The 20,396-nt window shown below is 45.7% G+C and overlaps 1 protein-coding gene and 1 long non-coding RNA gene across 5 annotated transcripts in view; one reads left to right on the forward strand and one right to left on the reverse strand.

Moving 5' to 3' along the window:
- Positions 1-20,396, reverse strand: part of LOC148124570 (uncharacterized) — a 153,143-nt gene that overhangs the window by 51,181 nt on the left and 81,566 nt on the right. The gene's annotated exons all lie outside the window — the stretch shown is intronic.
- NR1I3 (nuclear receptor subfamily 1 group I member 3) lies at positions 1,725-20,283 on the forward strand. Of its 4 annotated transcripts, none has more exons than XM_087914107.1 (9): positions 1,725-1,960; positions 7,158-7,325; positions 8,953-9,083; positions 11,284-11,483; positions 13,409-13,614; positions 14,913-15,058; positions 17,545-17,661; positions 18,628-18,733; positions 19,758-20,283. In XM_087914107.1, exons 2-9 carry the CDS (start codon positions 7,177-7,179, stop codon positions 19,894-19,896), a joined length of 1,194 nt encoding a protein of 397 aa, XP_087770233.1. In that variant the 5' UTR covers positions 1,725-1,960; positions 7,158-7,176; the 3' UTR covers positions 19,897-20,283. The 4 variants fall into 4 exon arrangements, with proteins under 4 accessions (XP_087770233.1, XP_087770232.1, XP_087770231.1 ...); XM_087914106.1 differs by lacking the exon at positions 1,725-1,960 and adding an exon at positions 2,647-3,129; XM_087914105.1 differs by lacking the exon at positions 1,725-1,960 and adding an exon at positions 4,774-5,806.

Genomic DNA, 20,396 nt, shown 5'->3' on the forward strand with positions numbered 1-20,396 from the left:
TTTCTTCTTCCTTTCTTCCCTTTCTTTCTTCTTCCTTCTTTCCTTCCCCCTTCCTATTTTCCTTCCCTTTCTTTCTATCCTTCCTTCCCTTTCTTTCTTCTTTCTATCTATCCTTCCTTCCCTTTCTTTCTTTCCTTCCTTCTTCCTCCCTCCCTCCTTCTTTCTTTCCCTTTCTTTTCCTTCCTTTCTTTCTTTCTTTCTTTCTTTCTTTCTTTCTTTCTTTCTTTCTTTCTTTCTTTCTTTCTTTCTTTCTTTCTTTCCTTCCTTCCTTCCTTCCTTCCTTTCTCTTTCCTTCTTTCCTTTTTTTCTATCCTTCCTTCCTACCTTCCTTCCTCTGTTATTCTATTAAATCAAACATCCGTATTTTACAAGGTTCCTGTCCTCTTTTGCACCCGAGATGTGTCTAAATTCCCCTTATCCAACTCCATTTAAGCCTGATTAAAACCTCATGCTTTCACTCTGCTCAAATTTTCCCATCATGTTTAATTTAAAGCCCAAAGTGCAGAAGATAAAAAATTCATGTGGCACAGCCCAGCCGGGGGTGGGGGGGAGAACAGGGAGCAGGTTGAGCGATGGGAAAATTCTGACTCTTTTTCGCGGTTTATTTTTTCCTAAAAGCCCCACATATCTCGGGGCCCAAACAAGAGATCATTAATCAAAGTGGAAAGATCAACTTCTATTTCATCAAAAAATAGACAATAGGACTTCAGGCCAAGCAGAGCCAGGCAGATGCCAGCGCTGAGCAATTTATATTCCTATTTTTTCCCCCTCTTTGGTAACAAACCGCAAAGAGAAACCGCCTTTGGTTATCAGTTTAATAACTCTTAGCTTGTTTAAATCTTCTTTTTTTCCATTCGCTGAAAACCCTGGCTTATTCCTTTTGTCATTTTAGGGAGCGGGGGGTGGTGTATGAGGGTTTATTTTCAATTGAGGCTCAGTTGATCTGACAAGATGCTTCCAGGCTTCTTCAACAAACCACGATTAAGACGGATCCTGGATCCAACTGGGAAGAGAGATGGTAACTGGGGTTTTGCTAATCTGGGCAAAGATTCCCACCGAAGTACAAACTAGGAAGTCCTGTTTGGGAAACCCCCAAGGGGGAGAGAGAAGAATGGTTTTTCTATAACAAGTCCTCGATTTACGGCCGCAGTTGAGAATTTGCCGTTGTTAAGTGAGTGGTGTCTAATTTTAGCCCTCAACCTTGTAAGTTGCTAAAGAGTCACCTTGTGGTGAACGGGCAAGCAAATAAATTTAATAAATAATAATAATTGAATTAATTAATACAGGTGGGCCTCGACTTACAACAGTTCACTTAGTCTCCATTCAAAGTTACGATGGCGCTGACAAGAGTGACTCACGACTGTTTTTTTCACACTTAACAGCCATTGCAGCAGCATCCCCACTGACTCCGTGACCAAAATTCAGACGCTTTGGCCACTGACTCATATTTATGACGGTTGCAGGATCTCAGGGCTCCAAGCAGAGTCCATGGGGAAGGCGGAGTTACTTAACAACTGAGTGACTCACTTAAGAACTCACTTAACAAAGGTGGCCAGGAAAGTCACTTTAACAAGACGTTTCACCGAGCAGCCTAAAATTTGGGGCTTGCTTGTGGTCGTAACTCGAGGACTCCTCCTTGTCCAGATTCGTCAACAACTCAGAGCCGATCCAACGGCGGGTTGTGAGTTTTTCCTCATTCGCCCGTCAGGAGCCAAACGAGTTTAACTTCATTCCGGGAGGCTTGCAAGAACCAATACTGCCATTCCGGGCCCAGCGAGGTCCAGGGGTACCTGCCGTTCGCCCCGGAAAGCCATGCGGGGTCCCCTGGAGTTGCCAAACGGACTTTCCAACTTTTGCGGCTTGTCTTTGGGTTACAAGGCAGTTTGGCCCCAGAACTGAAGCGAGGAACTGGCAAACGGCCCCGGCTACGAAAATGTTGCTTCAGACATCCAGGTGAGAGGTAAGTCAGCACGAATGAAATCACTGGCTGTCAACTTCTCTCTGTGTTAGTGTGTGTGGGTTTGTGTGTATGAGAGAGAGAGAGAGAGAGAGAGAGAGAGAGAGAGGGATAGACAGACAGACTGTTAAATAGACAGGAGAGAAAGAGAAAGAGAGAGAGAATAGATAGATAGATAGATAGATAGATAGATAGATAGATAGATAGATAGATAGATAGACATAAAGAGAGAGAAGAGATATATATATATATATAGAGAGAGAGAGAGAATAGATAGATAGATAGATAGATAGATAGATAGATAGATAGATATAGATATAGAAAGAAGAAATAGATAGATATAGAGAGAAGAGATAGATATAAAGAGATAGAGATAGATAGAGAGAATATATATATATATATATATATATATATATATAGAGAGAGAGAGAGAGAGAGAGAGAGAGAGAGAGAGAAGAGATAGATATACAAAGAGAGAGAGAGATATAAATAGAGAGAAAAGAGATAGATATAAAGAGATAGAGATAGATAGATAGATAGATAGATAGATAGATAGATAGATATAAATAGAGAGAAGATATAGATATAGATATATATATGAATATATAAAAAGAGATATAGATGGAGGGAGGGAGGGAGAGGGGGGGAGAGAAAGAGAAAGAGAGAGAGAGAATCTTTTAATTTGCACATTATTTTGTTGATACGGTCAAAATCGAACTCCAGTGACTCCTCGACTTACAAGCAATTTACAAACGAACTGTTGTTAAGTCGAGGAATCCCTGTAAGTTTCCCCAGCGCCGCCGTAAACTTGAGACAAACAGTCGCCAGTCCAATCTTATTCGAAGGAAGCTCCGCATTCGTGCCACTGGACTCAGGCGACCTCCAGCCCTCTTTTTTTCGCCTCTCCGGCTGGGTTCCTTTCTCTTCCCTTCCCTCCCTGCCAGCCTTCATCCACGGGCCAGCTGGCACTTTTTTTTCCTACTTGCTCACGGGTTCAAGGTACAACGCTATCCTCCCTTATCAAAAGGCAATTAGTCTGGATCTTTCCCACCCACCCCCAAATTTGAAAATCCCCCAATCCGCGGGGAAAATAACCGGGAGGGTTGTTCAGGTGTTGGGAAGACCAAGGACTTCACACCAAGGTGTATCTTAAGCACCGGGCGATCAAGCAGGTAAGCGAAGGCAAGCGGGAGAAAGGATTGCTGTGTCCCCAAACAATCTACGGGTGGCTGGAGAAAACGAGCCAGATCTATGCTAGATTTCACATCTGGGGCAAAACCCCGATCAGAATTTCTGGATTTAAATTAGAATCTAGGATCACAAGAGTTTGGAAGGGACCTTTGGAGGTCTTCTAGTCCAACCCTCTGCTTAGACAGGAAAACATTTCAGACAAATAGTTATCCCTAAGTTCATGACAAGCCTTAGCTTTCCTCACTTCATCTTTGCAGGCTCGGGTTATTTGGTGATATTCTGATATTCTACTTTTTACACTTCTCCTTTTTGGGGTCTTTTCAATTGAACAGAGAGTTTTTGCTGGTTTCTTTTAAGAGCTGTTATTTACTTCTTTACTGGTATTGTGCTAGACTGGGCTTTTATAATCTGACCCATGGAAATTCTGGGCTCCACAGGTGTTGGAAGTTGAGGACTACTTGTATAACATATCCATTGGTATTGTGCTAGACTGGGCTTTTATAATCTGACCCATGTCTCACTTAGCCATGGAAATTCTGGGCTCCACAAGTGTTGGAAGTCAAGGACTGCTTGTATAACATATCCATTGGTAATGTGCTAGACTGGGCTTTATAATCTGACCCATGTCTCTTTAGCCATGGAAATTCTGGGCTCCACAGGTGTTGGAAGTCGAGGACTGTTTGTATAACATATCCATTTGGTATTGTGCTAGACTGGGCTTTTATAATCTGACCCATGTCTCATTTAGCCATGGAAATTCTGGGCTCCACAGGCGCCGGAAGTCGAGGACTGCTTGTATAACATATCCATGATCAGAAATGTTACAGGGGAGTGTTGCTGTCTTACGCAACCACATGAAACCACAGCTGCCAGTTCTTTAGTTGACCTTCATTTCCAAGAATATGCAATGTCGCAATCCATTGGCGTAGTATCTGTGTGGGTCGGAACAACACGGCCTTTTGTAATCAGCCGATGAAAAGTAGGAAAAAGCAACGTCATAGTTGTTGCGGTTGGTTGCACACTCAGCCAGATGTTTGTTTTGTTAAAAAAAAAAAGGCATTTTTATCTACCCACCATGTTCTTCCCAGGGACCCCAGGAGTGACAGATGCTGAAATAATTTTTTTTTTTTAAAAAGAAAACTTTGCAGGATGTCAGCTCTTCCAAGCATAAACTGCCTTTCGCAATTGACCGGTGGGGATTTTGGTCAATGCCAGATGAGGTTCAATTATTATTGTGATTTGTGGTGCAGTCAGCCAGAGGTTTAGACTGGGTCGCGCCCTTCCCAGGGACTTGTGATAGGCAGATGTAGATGGCATTAAAAGCTATTGTGGCACGACATGATCTGTTCCACAAAAAGCTGCTTTTGCAATTGACGGAAGGGGAATTTTATCGATGTTGTTATTATCCTCATCATTATTGTCATCATCCTCATCATCCTTATCCTCAGTTTCTTTGGGTCAGACAGATGTTTCTGGAACCGCGGTAGTATATATCCGCTACAGCTGCAGCCCACCGATGTTCCTCAAAGCAGATTCCACTGTAAAAAATGTGGTTAGAAAAAGGGCCACTAAAATATTTTTTTTCTGTTTCTTTCCTTCCTTCCTTCCTTCCTTCCTTCCTTCCTTCCTTCCTTCCTTCCTTCCTTCCTTCCTTTTCTTTCTTTCTCTTTCTTTTCCTTCTTTCCTTCCACTCTTTCTTTTTTCTTTCTCTCTCTTTTTTCTTTCTCATTCTCTCTGTTTCTCTGTCTCTGTTTCTTTTCTCTGTCTCTTTCTCTCTCCTGCTTTTCTCTCTGTTTCTTTCTTTTTCTTTTTCTCTCTGTCTCTGTCTTTCTGTCTCTTTCTTTCTTTGTCTGTCTCTTTTACTTTCTTTTTCTCTCACCCTTTTTCTGTCTTCTTCCTTCCTTCCTTTCTCTTCCTTTTCTTCCTTCCTTCCTCTCTCTCTCTTTTCTTTCTTTCTCTTTCTTTTTTCTTTCTCATTCTCTGTTTCTTTGTCACTCTTTCTCTCTGTTTCTTTTCTCAGTCTCTTTCTCTCTCCCTGTCTCTTTGTTTCTCTCTCTTTCTTTTGTCTCTTTCTCTCTGTCTGTTTCTTTCTCTCTGTCTTTCATTCTCATTTTCTCTGTGTCTCACTCTCTCTCTCACTCTCACTTTCTCTTTCTGTCTGTCTCTCTCTTTTTCTTTCTCCTTCCTTTCTTCCTTTCTCTTTCTTTTTCTTTCTCTTTTTCTCTCTCTCACACTTTCTGTCTCTCTCTTTTTCTTTCTCCTTCCTTTCTTCCTTTATTTCTCTCTCTCTCTTTCTTTCTCTTTTTCTCTCTCTCACACTTTCTGTCTCTTCTCTCTTTCTTTCTCCTTCCTTTCTTCCTTTATTTCTCTCTCTCTCTCTTTCTCTCTCTCTCACACTTTCTGTCTCTCTCTCTCTCTTTCTTTCTCCTTCCTTTCTTCCTTTATTTCTCTTTCTCTCTCTCTTTTCTCTCTCCCCCGTCCTTTGCTTGCTGTTTTCCTTCCCTGCCAGGTTGCATAACTCTTGTCCTTTTACACACCCACGAAAGAGCAATCAAAAGGAGGAGTTGAACATGACATTTGCCCAGGTGCTAACAGCCTTAAGCACAACACTTTGCATGCTTGGCTTGGCGAAAACAAGGTTGCGGAGTTGTTCGCTTGGTACTTTTTCTTTTTTGCTTCCTTTTTATCTAAGCATTTCTTTGCTAGCAAGCAGGGCCTCCCTTGGAGCTGGAAGGTGGCTTGTGACGGACCTAACATGGACCTAACATGGAAAGAGAGGCAGGAAGTAGGTTTGGCTAAGCAAGGATTAACCCAGGGTGCGCGTCCGATCTTGGTAAAGTTGCTTCTGCTAGTGGAACTGGGATGTTTCCACCTTTGGACTGGGTTGGTCCTTACATGATGAGCTGCCCAGGGTCGCTTAAATGAGATGGGTGACTTTGTAAATCAATATGAAATATGGGATGGGATGGAATGAGAACAGAGTAGAATAAAATAGGAAGAAAAGAGAAGAGAGAAGAGAGAATAGAATAAAATAGAATGAGAAGAGAAGAGAAGAGAAAATAGAAGGGAAGAGAGAATAGAATAAAATAGGAAGAAAGGGGAATAGAGAAGAGAATAAGAAGAGAGAATAGAATAGGAAGAGAAGAGAGAATAGAAGAGAATGAGAAGAGAAAAAATAGAATAGAATAGGAATAGAAGAGAATAAAAGGGAAAATAGAATAGAGAAGAGAATGAGAAGAGAATAGAGTATAGAATAGAATAAAATAGGAATAGAAGAGAAGAGAGTAGAAGAGAAGAGAATAAAATAGAAAATAGAAGAGAAAAGGGAGAAGAGAATGTGAAAAGAAAATAGAAGAGAGAATAGAAGAGAATAGGAAGAGAAGAAAAATAGAATAGAATAGGAATAAAATAGGAATAGAAGAGAGTAGAAGAGAATAAAAGAGAAAAGAGAAGAGAAAAGAGAGAAGAGAATGAAAAGAGAGGAGAAGAGAAAATAGAAGAGAAGAGAGAAGAGAATAGAGAATAGAATAAAATAGGAATAGAAGAGAAGAGAATGAGAAGAGAAAATAGAAAATAGAAAAGAAAGAATAGAATAAGATAAGAAGAGAAGAGAATAAATGATAAAATAGAAGAGAAAAGAGAGAAGAGAACGCAAAATGAAAATAGAAGATAGAATAGAATAATATATTATGGTATAATAACATGTATAGCTTGATTATATAAGAAATATAATAATGCAATACTAATGTAATGTATTATAATCATAATTATAATAACCTTTGAAAGGCTGGAGGGTCCAACGATAAAGATCCTAGATCAAGATAGGAGAAAACTGGGTTCAAAATCTGCTTTAGCCAGAGAAGCCGTGGGTTAGGGGTTTGCCCTCAGCCGGCCTACCTTGCCAGGTTGTTGTGGGAGAAGAACAGGAGCCCTACCTGCCCCCACCCCCAGCCCACCCCCTTTATACGATCCAGAAAGGAGGCCGACGGGTCTGTGGCCTTTCCCGTAGGGAGCTGGCGCGGGGCACCATGGAGAATTCCTCGGATGGCGAAGGCAGGAATCCCTGGGGGGAGCCCGACCTGGAAGGTGGGGAGAAGACCTGCGCCGTGTGTGGAGACCGAGCCAGCGGCTACCATTTCCACGTCATGACCTGTGAAGGCTGCAAGGGGTTCTTCCGGTAGGCATGATGGAGGCCTTTCCTCCTGCCCTGGGTCTGTCTCCTTCCCTCCCTCCCTCCCTCCCTCTACCCCCTCTTTCCCTCTCTTCTTCCCTCTCGTCTTCCCTCCCTCTCTCTCTCCTTCTCCCTCCCCCTCCCTCTCTCCCTCCCTCTCCCTCTCTCCCTTTCCCTCCCCTACCTCTCCCCCCTCCCTCTCCCTCTTTCCCTCTCTTCTTCCCTCTCTTCTTCCCTTCCTTCCCCACTCCCTCTCTCCCTCCTCTTTCCCTCCCTCTCCCTCTCCCTCCCTCTCCCTCTTTCCCTCTCTCCCTTTCCCTCCTCCTCCCTCTCTCCCTCCCTCTCCCTCTTTCACTCTCTCCCTCCCTCCCTCTCCCTCCCCCTCCCTCTTTCCCTCTCTCCCTCCCTCCCTTTCCCTCCCTCTTCCTCTCCATCCCTCTCCCTCCCCCTCCCCCTCTCCCCCTCCCTCTCTCCTCTCTCTTTCCCTCTCTCCCTCCCTCCCTTTCCCTCCCCCTCCCTCTCTCTCCTCCCCCTCCCTCTCTCCCTCCCCCTCTCCCCCCTCTCTCTCTCCTCTCCCTCTCCCTCCCTCTCTCCATCCCTCCCTCCCTCCCTCTCTCTTTCCCTCTCTCCCTCCCTCCCTTTCCCTCCCCTCCCTCTCTCCCTCCCCCTCTCCCCCTCCCTCTCTCTCTCCCTCCCTCTCTCCATCCCTCCCTCTCCCTCTCTCTCTCAGCCATCACGAGGACTAGAGCCTTGCATGGTCTGCTTATTTCCAGCCAAGCGTTGTCTCAGCAGAGGCTAAGGACCGAGGAGGGAAAAGATGGCGTCTTCCCCACCCTTCAGGCACTCTGCTGCCTTTTGAAAAGAGTATTTTTGGTTAGGATTTGTCAGTAAGGTACCGGAAAAGTGGACAGAAGGAAAAGGAGAAAAAAAGAAGAATGGAGGAAAGAAAGAAAGGTGAAGCAGTGAAGAAAGAGAGAGAGAGAGAGAGAAAGAGAGAGAGGGGGGGGAGAGAGAGAAAGGAAGGAAGGAAGGAAGGAAGGGGGAGAGAGAAAGAAAGGGAAGAAAGAAAGAAAAGAAAGACAGAAAGAGAGAAAGGAAGGAAGGAAGGAAGGAAGGAAAGACGGTGGGAGGGAGGAAGGAGGAAGAAAAGAAGAAAGGAAGGAAAGAAAGAAGGTGGGAGGGAGGAGGAAGAAAAGAAAGAAGAAAGGAAGGGAAAAAAGAAAGGAGGGGGGGAAGGAGGAAGGAAAGAAACATGACTTCCACCCTTCCTTCTATCAAATGATTACATCTTATTCTTCCTTATTCCTCTTTGGTCCTTTTTAATCCCCAAATCCATAAATTCTACAAAAAAAAAAAAAGCCCATTTAAAGCTTTTGGTCTTTTTCTTTTCTTTTCTTTTTTTTAAAAAACAGTCTTTATCATATATTTTTTTTCTAACCAAACTGGCCAGTTTTGCCATTTCTGGTTGGACAATCCCATCCCTTCCTGCGGGTTGACCTTTGGCATCTAAACGCAAGCTCAGATTCTAGTCCTCATGGTTCTGGCCGGATGCAGGCAAAACACAAAAAACAACAACACAAGTTTCTAGCCCTCATGACTCTCACTCAAGCTTCTTCCCCCCCTTTCCTTGCAGGAGGACGGTGCTAAAGGGCATCCAGTTCACTTGTCCCTTTACGCAGAGCTGCCCCGTCACCAAAGCCAAGCGGAGACAATGCCAGGCCTGCCGGTACAAGAAATGCCTCGCGGTGGGGATGAGGAAGGACAGTAAGTGTTCTCTTTCTTTCTTTCTTTCTTTCTTTCTTTCTTTCTTTCTTTCTTTCTTTCTTTCTTTCTTTCCTCCCTCCCTCCCTCCCTCCAACTTTCTTTCTTTCCCTTCCTTCCTTCCTCCCTTCCTTGTTTTCTTTCTTTTGTCCTTTCTTTCTTTCTTTCTTTCTCTCTCTTACTTGCTGTCTTTCTTTCTTTCTTTTTCCTGTTTTCTTCTTTGCCTCTCTCTCTTTCCTCCCTCCCTCCCTCCTTTCCTTTTTCTTTTTCTTCCTTCCTTCCTTTCTTTTCTTTCCTTTCTTTCTTTTCTTTCCATTCCTTCCTTTCTTTCTTTTTCTCTTTCTTTCCCTTCCTTCCTTGTTTTTCTTTCTTTCATCCTTTCTTTCTCTCTCTCTCTCTCGCTTCTTTCTCTTTCTTTCTCTTTCCTGCTTTTTTATTTCCCTCTCTCTTTCTTTCCTCCCTCCCTCTCTTCCTCCTTCCCTTCCTTCTTTTTCTTTTTCTTTTTCTTTCTTTCTTTCTTTCTTTCTTTCTTTCTTTCTTTCTTTCTTTCTTTCTTTCTTTCTTTCTTTCTTTCCTTTCTTTCCATTCCTTCCTTCCTTTTTTTCTCTTTCTTTCCCTTCCTTCCTTGTTTTTCTTTCTTTCATCCTTTCTCTCTCTCTCTCTCTCTCTTTCTTTCTTGCTTCTTTTCTCTTTCTTCCTGATTTTTATTTCCTGTCTCTTTCCTTCCTTCCTTCCTCCATCCCTTCCTTCTTTTTCTTCCTTCCTTCCTTCCTTCCTTTTTTCCTCCCTCTCTTCTCTCTCTCTCTCTCTTTGTCTCTTTTTCTTCCCTTCCCCTCTATCTTTTCCTTCCTCCCTTCTGCCTTTCTCTCTTTTAATTTCTCATTTCTGTTTTCACTCGCTTTCCGATTCCCTTCCCTTCTTCTTCCCCCTCCAACGAAGAGGAGGTTCGGCTCCCAAAGCCAGCGAGGCGGCTCTGGAGCTTCCACTGATCCAATCGAGGTAAAAATCTGGATCCATTGGGGGAGAGCCTGCATTGCTCTCTCTCTCTCTCTCCCCCCCTCACCACCCCCGCAGGGCACAGAATTGGGGGGGGGGGGGTTGAAGCACAGGAACCTGGAGCGCAAGATGGCAGCTGCAGCCACTGCAGGCGAGCGAGGAGTGATGCATTGCAGCTTTGCCTTCTGACCCTCACTCCCGGTCCTGGGCAGGTTGCAAGGCAGGAAAGCAGCTGGCAGGCGCAGCAGCTGGCATTGCGTGCCGGGGGGCGGGGGCTCTGAAGAGCCATTTGGGGTGGGGGCTGGCAGAGGGAGATGCTCGAAGCACACACACGCACACACACATATACACACACACACACACCCAACCCGGCCAGAGGCTGGCAGCAGGGCAGAGTCATTTGAGACAGGCCAGCTGGAGGTTTCCTCCGCAAACTGGCCAACTTTCTGCAAGCAGGAAAAAAAGAGCAAAGTTGGAAAACTGATGTGGTCAAAAAAGAAAGGAAAGAAGCCAACTTAACATCCGTTTTGGATTGAAAAGGCTGCCGGCGCCGGTGGCTGGCATCGGGACAAACCAGGAAGGCAAAAAAAATAAAAAGTAGGTTCAGGTTCAGGCTGCCTCGCTGGGGGTTCACAGTCCCCCTGGCAGTCCTTGACTTATGGCAACCCAATTGGGGAAGAAGGAAGGAAGGAAGGAAGGAAGGAAGGAAGGAAGGAAGGAAGGAAGGAAGGAGAAACAGAAGGAAGGAAAGGAAAGGGAGAGAAGGAAGAAAGGAGGGAGGGAGGGAGGAAGAAAAGGAGGGAAGCAAAGGAAGAAATAGAGAAGGAAGGAGGGAGGGAGGGAAGGATGGAAGGAAGGAGTAGCGATGTAATGGAGGGAGGGATGGAAAGAAGGAAGAAAAGAAGGAGGGAAGCTAAAGGGGAAACAGAAGGAAGGAGGGAAAGGAAGAAATAGAGAAGGAAGGAGGGAGGGATGGAAAGAAGGAAGGAAGGAAGAAAAGAAGGAGGGAAGCAAAGGAAGAAATAGAGGAAGGAAGGAAGGAAGGAAGGAAGGAAGGAAGGAAGGAAGGAAGGAAGGAAAGACAAGGACCGACAGTAAGCCACTTTTTTCAATCAATCTGAACCAACCATCACTAAACAAACGGCATTGAGGACGGCCCGCCAACCAGCCTTTGAACCCTGATCGTCTTTTTCCCCCCCTCCGCCAGTGATCATGTCGGAAGAGGCCCTCTACGCCCGCCGAGCGCTGCGTAAACAGAAGATGCAGAAGGGCCTCCAGCCGATTCTGCCAGCCATACCGCCAGAGGATCATGGCTTGTCTGCCGAGCAGGAGGAGCTGATCGAGATCCTCACCGAAGCCCACAAGAAGCACTTCGATTCCACTTTCTCCCAGTTCACCCACTACCAAGTGAGCTATTAAGAAGGATTGGCCTCCCCTATTCCAACCCCCCTCCCCCCGCAAAGCCCGTCTCTCTTCTAAGCTGGTCTCCCGGGGTTCCCTTCGCACAACTCTCTTAACCTGGGTCAGCCTCTGTGATGATCGGGACGTGGCACAAAGGCAACGCAGCCAGAGAATAGGTACGAGTCCCTTCATTTGCTCCAACTTTGCCCCCCAACGTCCCAGTTACTCTCCGGCTTGAAGAGAAAAACTCTCCCACGAACCTGCAACAGCCTCTGGCTGCAGATCCTGTAAGCAGAATGACTGCAGTCAATCACTCCAACGGGGCAAGGTAATGATGAGTCCGCTCATTCCAGTAAGGCAAGATAAGCACACGGAAGCACGGCAATAATTCACACAACACAGGAGGAAGGCCAGGAATGCAGGCTAAAACTCGCAACACTAGATGAATTCAGTGTTTGTTCCTGACAAATACCCTCCTAACTGCGTAAACTCTCTCCTCAGGTGAGGGAATCGGGGCCCTTTCCTCCCCCGTAAGCCATGCAACCCACGTTGCTGCCTTCTCCGTTCCTCCCTGCGTGCCCTAGGATGAAGAGGGGGTGGGCCTGGGTCTTCCTCTGAATCCCCTCTCCCTTGTTCTACCTCTACCCTGCTCTGCCCAACCGGACTTTGCCCTTCCCCAGTTTCCTCCACAGCCAACGGAGCCGACCGGGACATGACAGCCTCTCTTTGGCTTTGAAGAGAGTCATAGATCTGGGTGTTGAAACCCATGTCGGGCCCACTGATACCAATAATCCTCGACTTCCGACCACAACGGAACCTCCAAATTTCTATTCCTGACTGATGTTGGCCCTGTGTTACAATCTTTCTGGCCACTGTTGTTAAGCGAATCGCCGTAGCTTTAAGTTAGCCTCACGGTTGGTAAGTGAATTCCCCATTGACTTGGCTGGATGCAAAAGACATAAGATATGAAATCAAATAAAAAAATATCAACATGAAAAGCACAAGACTAAACCTCAGATTGGACCCTGTCAAAAGAAGACATCATAATCTCTCTATATAAAAGCCCCTCACGCATCCACACAAAATCTCCAGAACCGTAAAGCCTACAAATTTGAAATTTGGCACGTATGTTCCTCTTGGCTTCTAGGTGCTCAATAAGAAAGGATTTTTCCAAATGACCCTCAGAGCATTTAAAGTATTTCCATTATTATTATTATTATTATTATTATTATTATTATTATTATTATTATTATTATTAACACGCTGTGATGCTAAGGAGTTCTACTCCCCCTTCCCACCTGAAAAGAAATCTCTTCCAAATGCAAAACACAAGCAGAGGAGTTTCAGTTTCGGTTTCACAACACCAAGCAGCTTTAATACAGAACAGTTGAGCTAAGCCATGCCCAGGCTCCTTGCTGTCTCCTTGTTCACACAGCAAACACTCTTTCAGTTTCCAAACAGCCCTCAACTCTCTCACTCCCCACCTGAAAAGAAATCTCTTCCAAATGCAAAACACAAGCAGAGGAGTTTCAGTTTCCCAGCACCAAGCAGCTTTAGTCCAGAACAGTTGAGCTAAGCCACGCCCAGGCTCCTGGCTGTCTCCTTCTTGCTCACACAGCAAATACTCTTTCAGTTTCCAAGCAGCCCTCCACTCTCTCACACACTGACAGGACGTTAGCCAGATGAATATGATGGATGTTGGTGGGCAGATTTTTTTTTCCTCCTTATTTTCACCCCCCAAAACTAAGCCCCACCACATACTTTCGTATCCAGCTAGCAAAAAAATAAAATAAAATAAATAATCAAAATAAAATATCCATATCGAGGATCGAGGGCTCCCTGTAAGGCGGGATGGGGTTGTCCCACTTCTGGGAGAAGGTGCCGACCACAATGTCATCAGTGAAGGCATCTCAACCAGCTTCTCTCTGCAGCCAGCGGTCCGTCTCTGCCACCACAATTCGGACACCGGAGCTTCTCAGGAGGCTTCCTTCCCTTCCCTCTGTCTTCTGCCCTCCCACGAGGACAACGCGGAAGAGGTCCTACCTGACGTCTTCTCCACCCTGCCCTTGTTTGCCGACCTCAGCACCTTCATGATCCAGCAGGTCATCCAGTTTGCCAAGGCCATTCCGGCTTTCAGGTGAGTGGAGATGTCAGGATGGGGGCACCTTCTCGGTCTTCCTCCTCCTCCTCCTCCTTGGATCTAATCCGGGAAGGAGAAGCAAACTTGGAATTAAGGAGAAACTTCCTGACGGGAGGACAATTAATCGGTCGAATGGGTCGCCGCCAGAAGTTGTGGGGGCTCCATCGCTGGAGGCTTTCAAGAAGAGACTGGACAGCCATTTGGCTGAAATAGTATGGGGTTTCCTGCTTGAGCAAGGGGTTGGACTAGAAGACCTCCAAGGGTCCTTCCAACTCTGTTATTCTGTTATCCTTCCTTCCTTCCTTCCTTCCTTCCTTCCTTCCTTCCTTCCTTCCTTCCTTCCTTCTTCCCTTCCCTCTATTTATCTACTCATCTTTTCTTCCTCCCTTCCTCCCTTCGATCCATCTATTTATCTATTCATCTTCCTTCCTTCTTCCTTCCCTTTGATTCATCTATTTATCTACTCATCTTCCTTACTCCCTTCATCCCTTCCTTCTTCCCTTCCATCTATTTATCTACACATCTTTTCTTCCTTCCTCCCTCCCTTCGGTCCATCTATTTATCTAATCTTCCTTCCTTCCTTCCTTCCTTCCTTCCTTCCTTCCTCCCTCCCTCCCTCCCTCCCTCTCTCCCTTCCATCTATTTATCTACTCATCTTCTTTCCTGCTTTCCTTCCTTCCTTCCTACCTTCAATCCATCTATTTATATATTTATCTGTTCATCTTCCTTCCTTCCTTCCTTCTTTCTTCCCTCCCTCCCTCTCTCCCTTCCATCTATTTATCTACTCATCTTCCTTCCTTCCTTCCTTCCTTCCTTCCTTCCTTCCTTCCTTCCTTCCTTCCTTCCTTCCTTCCTTTCTCCCTCCCTCTCTCCCTTCCATCTATTTATCTACTTAACTTCTTTCCTTCCTTCCCTTAGATCCATCTATTTATCTACTTATCTTCCTTCCTTCCTTCCTTCCTTCCTTCCTTCCTTCCTTCCTTCCTTCCTTCCTTCCTTCCTCCCTCCCTCCCTTCCTTCCTTTCTCCCTCCCTCTCTCCCTTCCATCTATTTATCTACTCAACTTCTTTCCTTCCTTTCCTTAGATCCATCTATTTATCTACTCATCTTCCTTCCTTCCTTCCTTCCTTCCTCCCTTCCCCTGCCCTCCCCTTTCTCTCTTTTTCCCCTTTCTTCCCCTGGCTTCTCCATTCATTCTTCTCCTGAAAAACAAGCCATCGTTCTTTTTAGAACCGTCTTTGAGGAAGGCTGCAGGAAAGGCAGGCTTCTAATCCTGGTCCTTCTTCCTCCCTCAGAAACCTGCCCATGGACGACCAGATCTCCCTCCTAAAAGGAGCCACGTTGGAGATCTGCCAAATCCACCTAAACACGGTGTTCAACGAGGAAACGAACGCTTGGAAATGTGGCTCACATTGCTACACCATCCAAGATGGCGCCCTGGGTAGGTTCCGGAGAGAAGGGGGTTGTTTGGGAAGAGAATTCATTGTGTGCCTCACAGGGTTGTTGTGTGTCACTCTAGACCCTTCCACGCGAATCGAGGAACTCTCCTGAGCTCTCTCTACGTTCACTTTACGTCAGTATTTCTCCACCTCCGCAATTTTAAGACGGGTGGACTTCAACTCCCAGAATTCCCTAGCCAGCAGAATGTGAGGGAATTCTGGGAGTTGAAGTCCACCCATCTTAAAGCATGTTGGCTGGGGGATTCTGGGAATTAGTTCACTATCTTAAAGCAAGCTGGCTGGAGAATTCTGGGAGTTGAAGTCCAGCCCTATGAAAACACGCTGGTTGGGGGGATTCTGGGGATTAGTTCACTATCTTAAAGCAAGCTGGCTGGAGAATTCTGGGAGTTGAAATCCACCCATCTTGAAGCACACTAACTGGGGAATTCTGGGAGTTGAAGTCCACCCCTATGAAAACATGCTGGTTGGGGGGGGATTCTGGGAATTACTTCACCCATCTTAAAGCATGCTAGCTAGGAAATACTGGGAGTTGAAGTTTCACCCATCTAAAGCATATTTAGCTGGGGAATTCTGGGAATTGAAGCCCACCCCTCTTAAATTTGCCAATGTTGAGATACACCCCCTACCTACACAATCACTTATGGTTTGGGGAACTATTTTTATTTTTATTTCTTTTTTCGGGAAGAGAAATGAAACCGAGAAGAAGGCAGACGGGAAAGGCGAACCCAGAACAAATACATATTTCATTATATACAAGAAATTATTTTTAAACACCAGAGGAACCTAGCTTGCATAAAACTGTATCAATCAGATCACTCCTCCAATCAAAGGCTGAGCCACCCCACCCTGGTTCTCCTGTAGGCACCAGATAACAGATAATCAGAGTTGGAAGGGACCTTGTAGGTAATCTAGTCCAACCCCCCGCCCAAGCGGGAGACTCAATACCATTTCTGACAAATGGCAGCCCAGTCTCTTCTTGAGAGTCTCATGTTTAATCTTTAAATTTGTGGGTCAGTAATGCAGAATAACCTTCTCTATTTAAAACTCCCTGATCTTTGGCACAGTTTGTTAAGCAATGTACGGATTGCAGACTTTGAAAACAGGGCAATGATTAATTTATACACTGCAGTATAGAAAAGGCCTCACCCCGTCTGGCACTGAAAGAGGCTTGGCCGCTTTGTAGTTCACTGAGGGCTTGCAAACCCAGCCTGCGAGCTGCAAAACAAACAAGCCATGATTTGTGGCTACTTTAGGAGAAGCCCCTCTGTTCCCTGTTGCCGAGCAAATGCGGCATCTGGCGGTGGAGAAATTAATCCTCAATGAATTAAGATTGAGAAATCTGCTTTTTGGTTAGTTCAGGCCGGTATCTAATCGGGCAAAACTTGGCCTATCCATCCGATACGGTTGTGGCCTTTGCAGATTATCCTCAACATACGACGATTTGCTCAACATTACGACGGCACTGGAAAAAAGTGGCTTTGGGTGTTTTTTTTCACACTTCCAATTTACGGTGGCCTGGTTAAAATCAAAGCACTTGGCACCTGTCCTGTATGTACGACAGTTGTCATGCCCCGGGGTTGTGCGATCGGCATTTGCGGACTTCCCAGCCCGCATCTGACAAACGAGATTCGCTTAATGACTGGGTGTGGGAGTCACTTAACAACTAAACAGCCACGATCAAGTCAGGCCCAGCTTTGCTGAACCCCTGCCGTGCTTAGCGACAGAAATTCCACATCCGCTTGCGGTCGTAACGGCGGGAACTACCTATACGTAATACATATTTCATTCTATAGGTCCCCGTTGCTAGAAAAATGGGGAAAAGAGAACTTTAAACAGTTTATCGGAAACGAAGGACGAAAAGGGGTGAAATTTAGAGTTTTGTTTTGTTTTTAAAGCTCCCATACCGCATTGAACTACAACTCCCAAGAGCCTTCATGGCCCACCAGGCTGCTGGGAATTGTAGTTCGGCAACCTCTGGAAGACTACAGGGAGATCCCCAAAACCCTTTTCAAAAAGTGATCTCCTATTCTCTCCCCCTCAACCTCAGGATCCCTCTGGTGGGATTAATATTAAAAGCATCGGACTAATTAAGACGCAGCTAAACGAGACTGAACATCTCAGGTTATGGTTGGGGTTTTGTTTTGTTTCGTTTTGTTTTGTTCCCTGAGTCCGGATCGAACAACAAGCTGTAATTAATCTCAGGGAGAGGTTGAACAGCCATGGAGCCAAGCATAGAAAAGAGATTATGGAGATTTCCCCTAGGAAAGTGGTGTGTGTGTTTGTGTGTGTGTGTGTTTCACAAGTGCGCACTGCCTTGGGTTGTGTGAAAGCACCCTCCTGTGGCCAAACAGGTATTTATCCAAGCCAAGGAGAGAGAAAAAAACAGGTTGAATTCCAGAGTGTCACAGATCTCTGATTCCCCACTTTTTTTCCTGTTTTTCTTTTTTCCTCCCTCTTTCTCCCCAAGCTGGATTTCAGCAGATTTATTTAGAGCCGCTGCTTAAATTCCATGTCAGTTTGCGGAAACTGAGGCTGCACGAAGCCGAGTACGTCTTACTGCAAGCTCTGGTGTTGTTTTACCCAGGTGAGACCCCCATTCGTGAGAGGGAGGTGGGTTTCTATCCTCAAAATTCCGGGGAGACGAGGATTCCTGCCCTGGGTTGAGGGGGGTCAGGCTAGATGACCCTCAGGGTCCCTTCCAGGATCCTATCCATTGAACTCCCGTCCTTGTTTGGGGGTTGTTGGACTGGATGACCTACTCAGGTTATTTTCCAGCTTTTCTGGCAATAACCTTATAAAAATAATAAATAAATAAAAATAATAAAAATAAAATGCATAGTTGGATTCCTCCCTTGGCCGGGGGTGGGTGGGTGGGTCTAGGTGTCCTCTAGGATCCCTTCTGGCTTTTGTGTTCTAGGCTTCGATTCATTGGATTTCTGCCCTGGCCAGGAAGGCTGGACTAGATTACCTCTAGGGTCCCTTCTGGCCGTTCTGTTCTAGGATTCTTTAGATTCCCTCCAGGGGGTTGGACTAGATGACTTCTGGAGTCCCTCCTGATCTTTTTAGTTTAGGATTCTATAGATTCCTGCTATGGCCCTCTGTGTGTGTGTGTGTGTGTGTGTGTGTGTGTGTGTGTGTGTGTGTGTGTGTGTGTGTGTTGGACTAGATGACCTCTTAAGGTCCTTTCCAGCTTTTCTGTTCTAGGATTCTTTTCATTGGGCTCCTGCCCTGGCTAGCGGGTCGAACTAGATGGCCTCTAAAACCCCTTCCAGTCTTTCTGAGTTCTAGGATTCTATACACTGGATCCCTGCCTTTTCTCTTTCTGATACACTGAATCCTTGTCCCAGCAAGGGGGTTGGACTAGACGACCTCAAAGGGACCCTTCCAAACCTTTCCACCTTCCCAGCCTGAATCCTAACGAGCCTTGGATGGCTTCGGCTACCCTTTCCTTTTCCCTTGCCCCATTTTGCTTCATTAAGGGGGGAAACCGCCCCCACCTGCCCTCCTCTTCCTCTTCCTCCTCTGCACCCACAAACCTCTCGCTTCATAGATCACATGGACGTGACCCAACGGGAGGAGATCGATCAGACCCAGGAGAAAATCGCCCTGACCTTGAAGAAATACATCGATCACTGGCATCCCTGGCCGGAAGGCAGGTAAACAATCTTGAAGTTCACCCATCGTAAACCATTCTGGCTGGAGGATTCTGGGAATTGAAGTCCACCCATCTTAAATCATTCTGACTGAGGGATTCTGGGAGTGGAAGTCCACCCACCTTAAAAGCATGCCAGATGGGGAATTCTGGGAGTTGAAGTCTACTCTTAAAAGCATGCTGGCTAAGAGATTCTGGGAGTTTAAGAATAGACTTCAACTCCCAGAATTCCCCAGCCAGCATGCTTTAAGTCGGATTGACTTCAACTCCCAGTAAAGCATTCTAACTGAGGAATTCTGGGAGTTGAAGTCCACCCGTCTTAAAGCATGCTGGATGAGGAATTCTGGGAGTTGAAGTCCACCCGTCTTAAAGCATTCTGACTGGGGGATTCTGGGAGTTGAAGTCCACCCATATTAAAGCAGGCTGGATGAGGAATTCTGGGAATTGAAGTCCACCCATCTCAAAGCATTCTGACTAGGGGATTCTGGGAGTTGAAGTCCAACACAAAGCATTCTGACTGGGGGATTCTGGGAGTTGAAGTCCACCCATATTAAAGCAGGCTGGCTCAAAGTCAAAATGGCTTTAAGTGAAACATTTTTAAAGGGATGCCGGAATTATAAGTAGCCCTCAACTTATGGCTGCAACTGACACCAGAATTTCTGGCAGCCGATCAAACGAACCATGCCAGATTTCGCGGCCTTGTTTTACCTCAGACGTTAAGCAAACCACTGCCGTTGTTAAGTGAATCACACGGTCGTTAAGCGAATCCGACTCCCCTCCCCTTGACTTTGCTTGAGGGAAACTGGCTGGCAAAGCAAAGTCAAGATTCGCTTAACGACCGGATTTGCCTCACAATGGCGGCGATTCCTTTAAACCGCTGTGGAGAAACAAAACCGCCGCCTGGCTTGGAAAACGTTGGCCTCCATCGTGGACTTAAATCGTGGACTGCCTGGAATCAGGGACGGAGAAAGAAGAAAGGCGGATTAAATTGGATCGATCGGTCTTTTAAATCTTCTTTTCTTCTCCAGGTTTCTCTACGCCAAACTTCTCCTGCTTTTGACCGAACTTCGGACGCTAAAAGTGGAAAACACCCGTCAGATCCATCACATCGACGACAGCCAGGATCTCTCTTCCTTGACCCCACTGCTCTCCGAAATTATCAGCTAAAAATCTTGAATTAGGAGAATCTTTGCTTTGCAAATAGATACCAGGTAGTCCTGGACTTACAAACGGTTTGTTTAGTAACCATCCCAAGTCACGACGGCACCTGGAAAACGGGGACTCAGGACCATGTTTTACACTTACGACCGCCGCAATCAAAATTCGACCGACTCGTGTTTATGACGGTTGCACTGTCCCCTTTGGTGACTTTCTGACAAGGGGGAAAAATTCCAGTGGGCAGATGATTCTCTGCACATTCTCAGGGGCTTTGGAAATGCCATTTTGCTAATTTTAACAATGCAACGAAGAAATGGACTTTTTTTAACCCCTGCTCTTTCAGTAGCACTTTAATGATAGCAAATTAATTAAATAAAAACATGGTTTATTTTTCCAGATTGGTTTTTCATCTTGTGGGTACCCTCAAGAGCTCCCCCTGCAACCAACCATATTTTCTTTTTACCATCTCTTTTCATCTGTTTTATCTATTTTATTTTTATCTTACTCTC

The sequence above is a fragment of the Pseudonaja textilis genome, chromosome 16 (genome assembly GCF_049901715.1).
Source record: "Pseudonaja textilis isolate UNSWEBS1 chromosome 16, rPseTex1.2, whole genome shotgun sequence".
Classification (NCBI taxonomy): domain Eukaryota; kingdom Metazoa; phylum Chordata; class Lepidosauria; order Squamata; family Elapidae; genus Pseudonaja; species Pseudonaja textilis.

Bases quoted from the DNA above. Each gene is read 5' to 3' on its own strand.
- NR1I3 (XM_087914107.1), top strand. From the start codon at position 7,177: ATGGAGAATTCCTCGGATGGCGAAGGCAGGAATCCCTGGGGGGAGCCC. The intron at 7,326-8,952 runs GTAGGCATGATG...CTTTCCTTGCAG, and splicing joins GGCTGCAAGGGGTTCTTCCG to GAGGACGGTGCTAAAGGGCA. The intron at 15,059-17,544 runs GTAGGTTCCGGA...TTTCTCCCCAAG, and splicing joins CATCCAAGATGGCGCCCTGG to CTGGATTTCAGCAGATTTAT.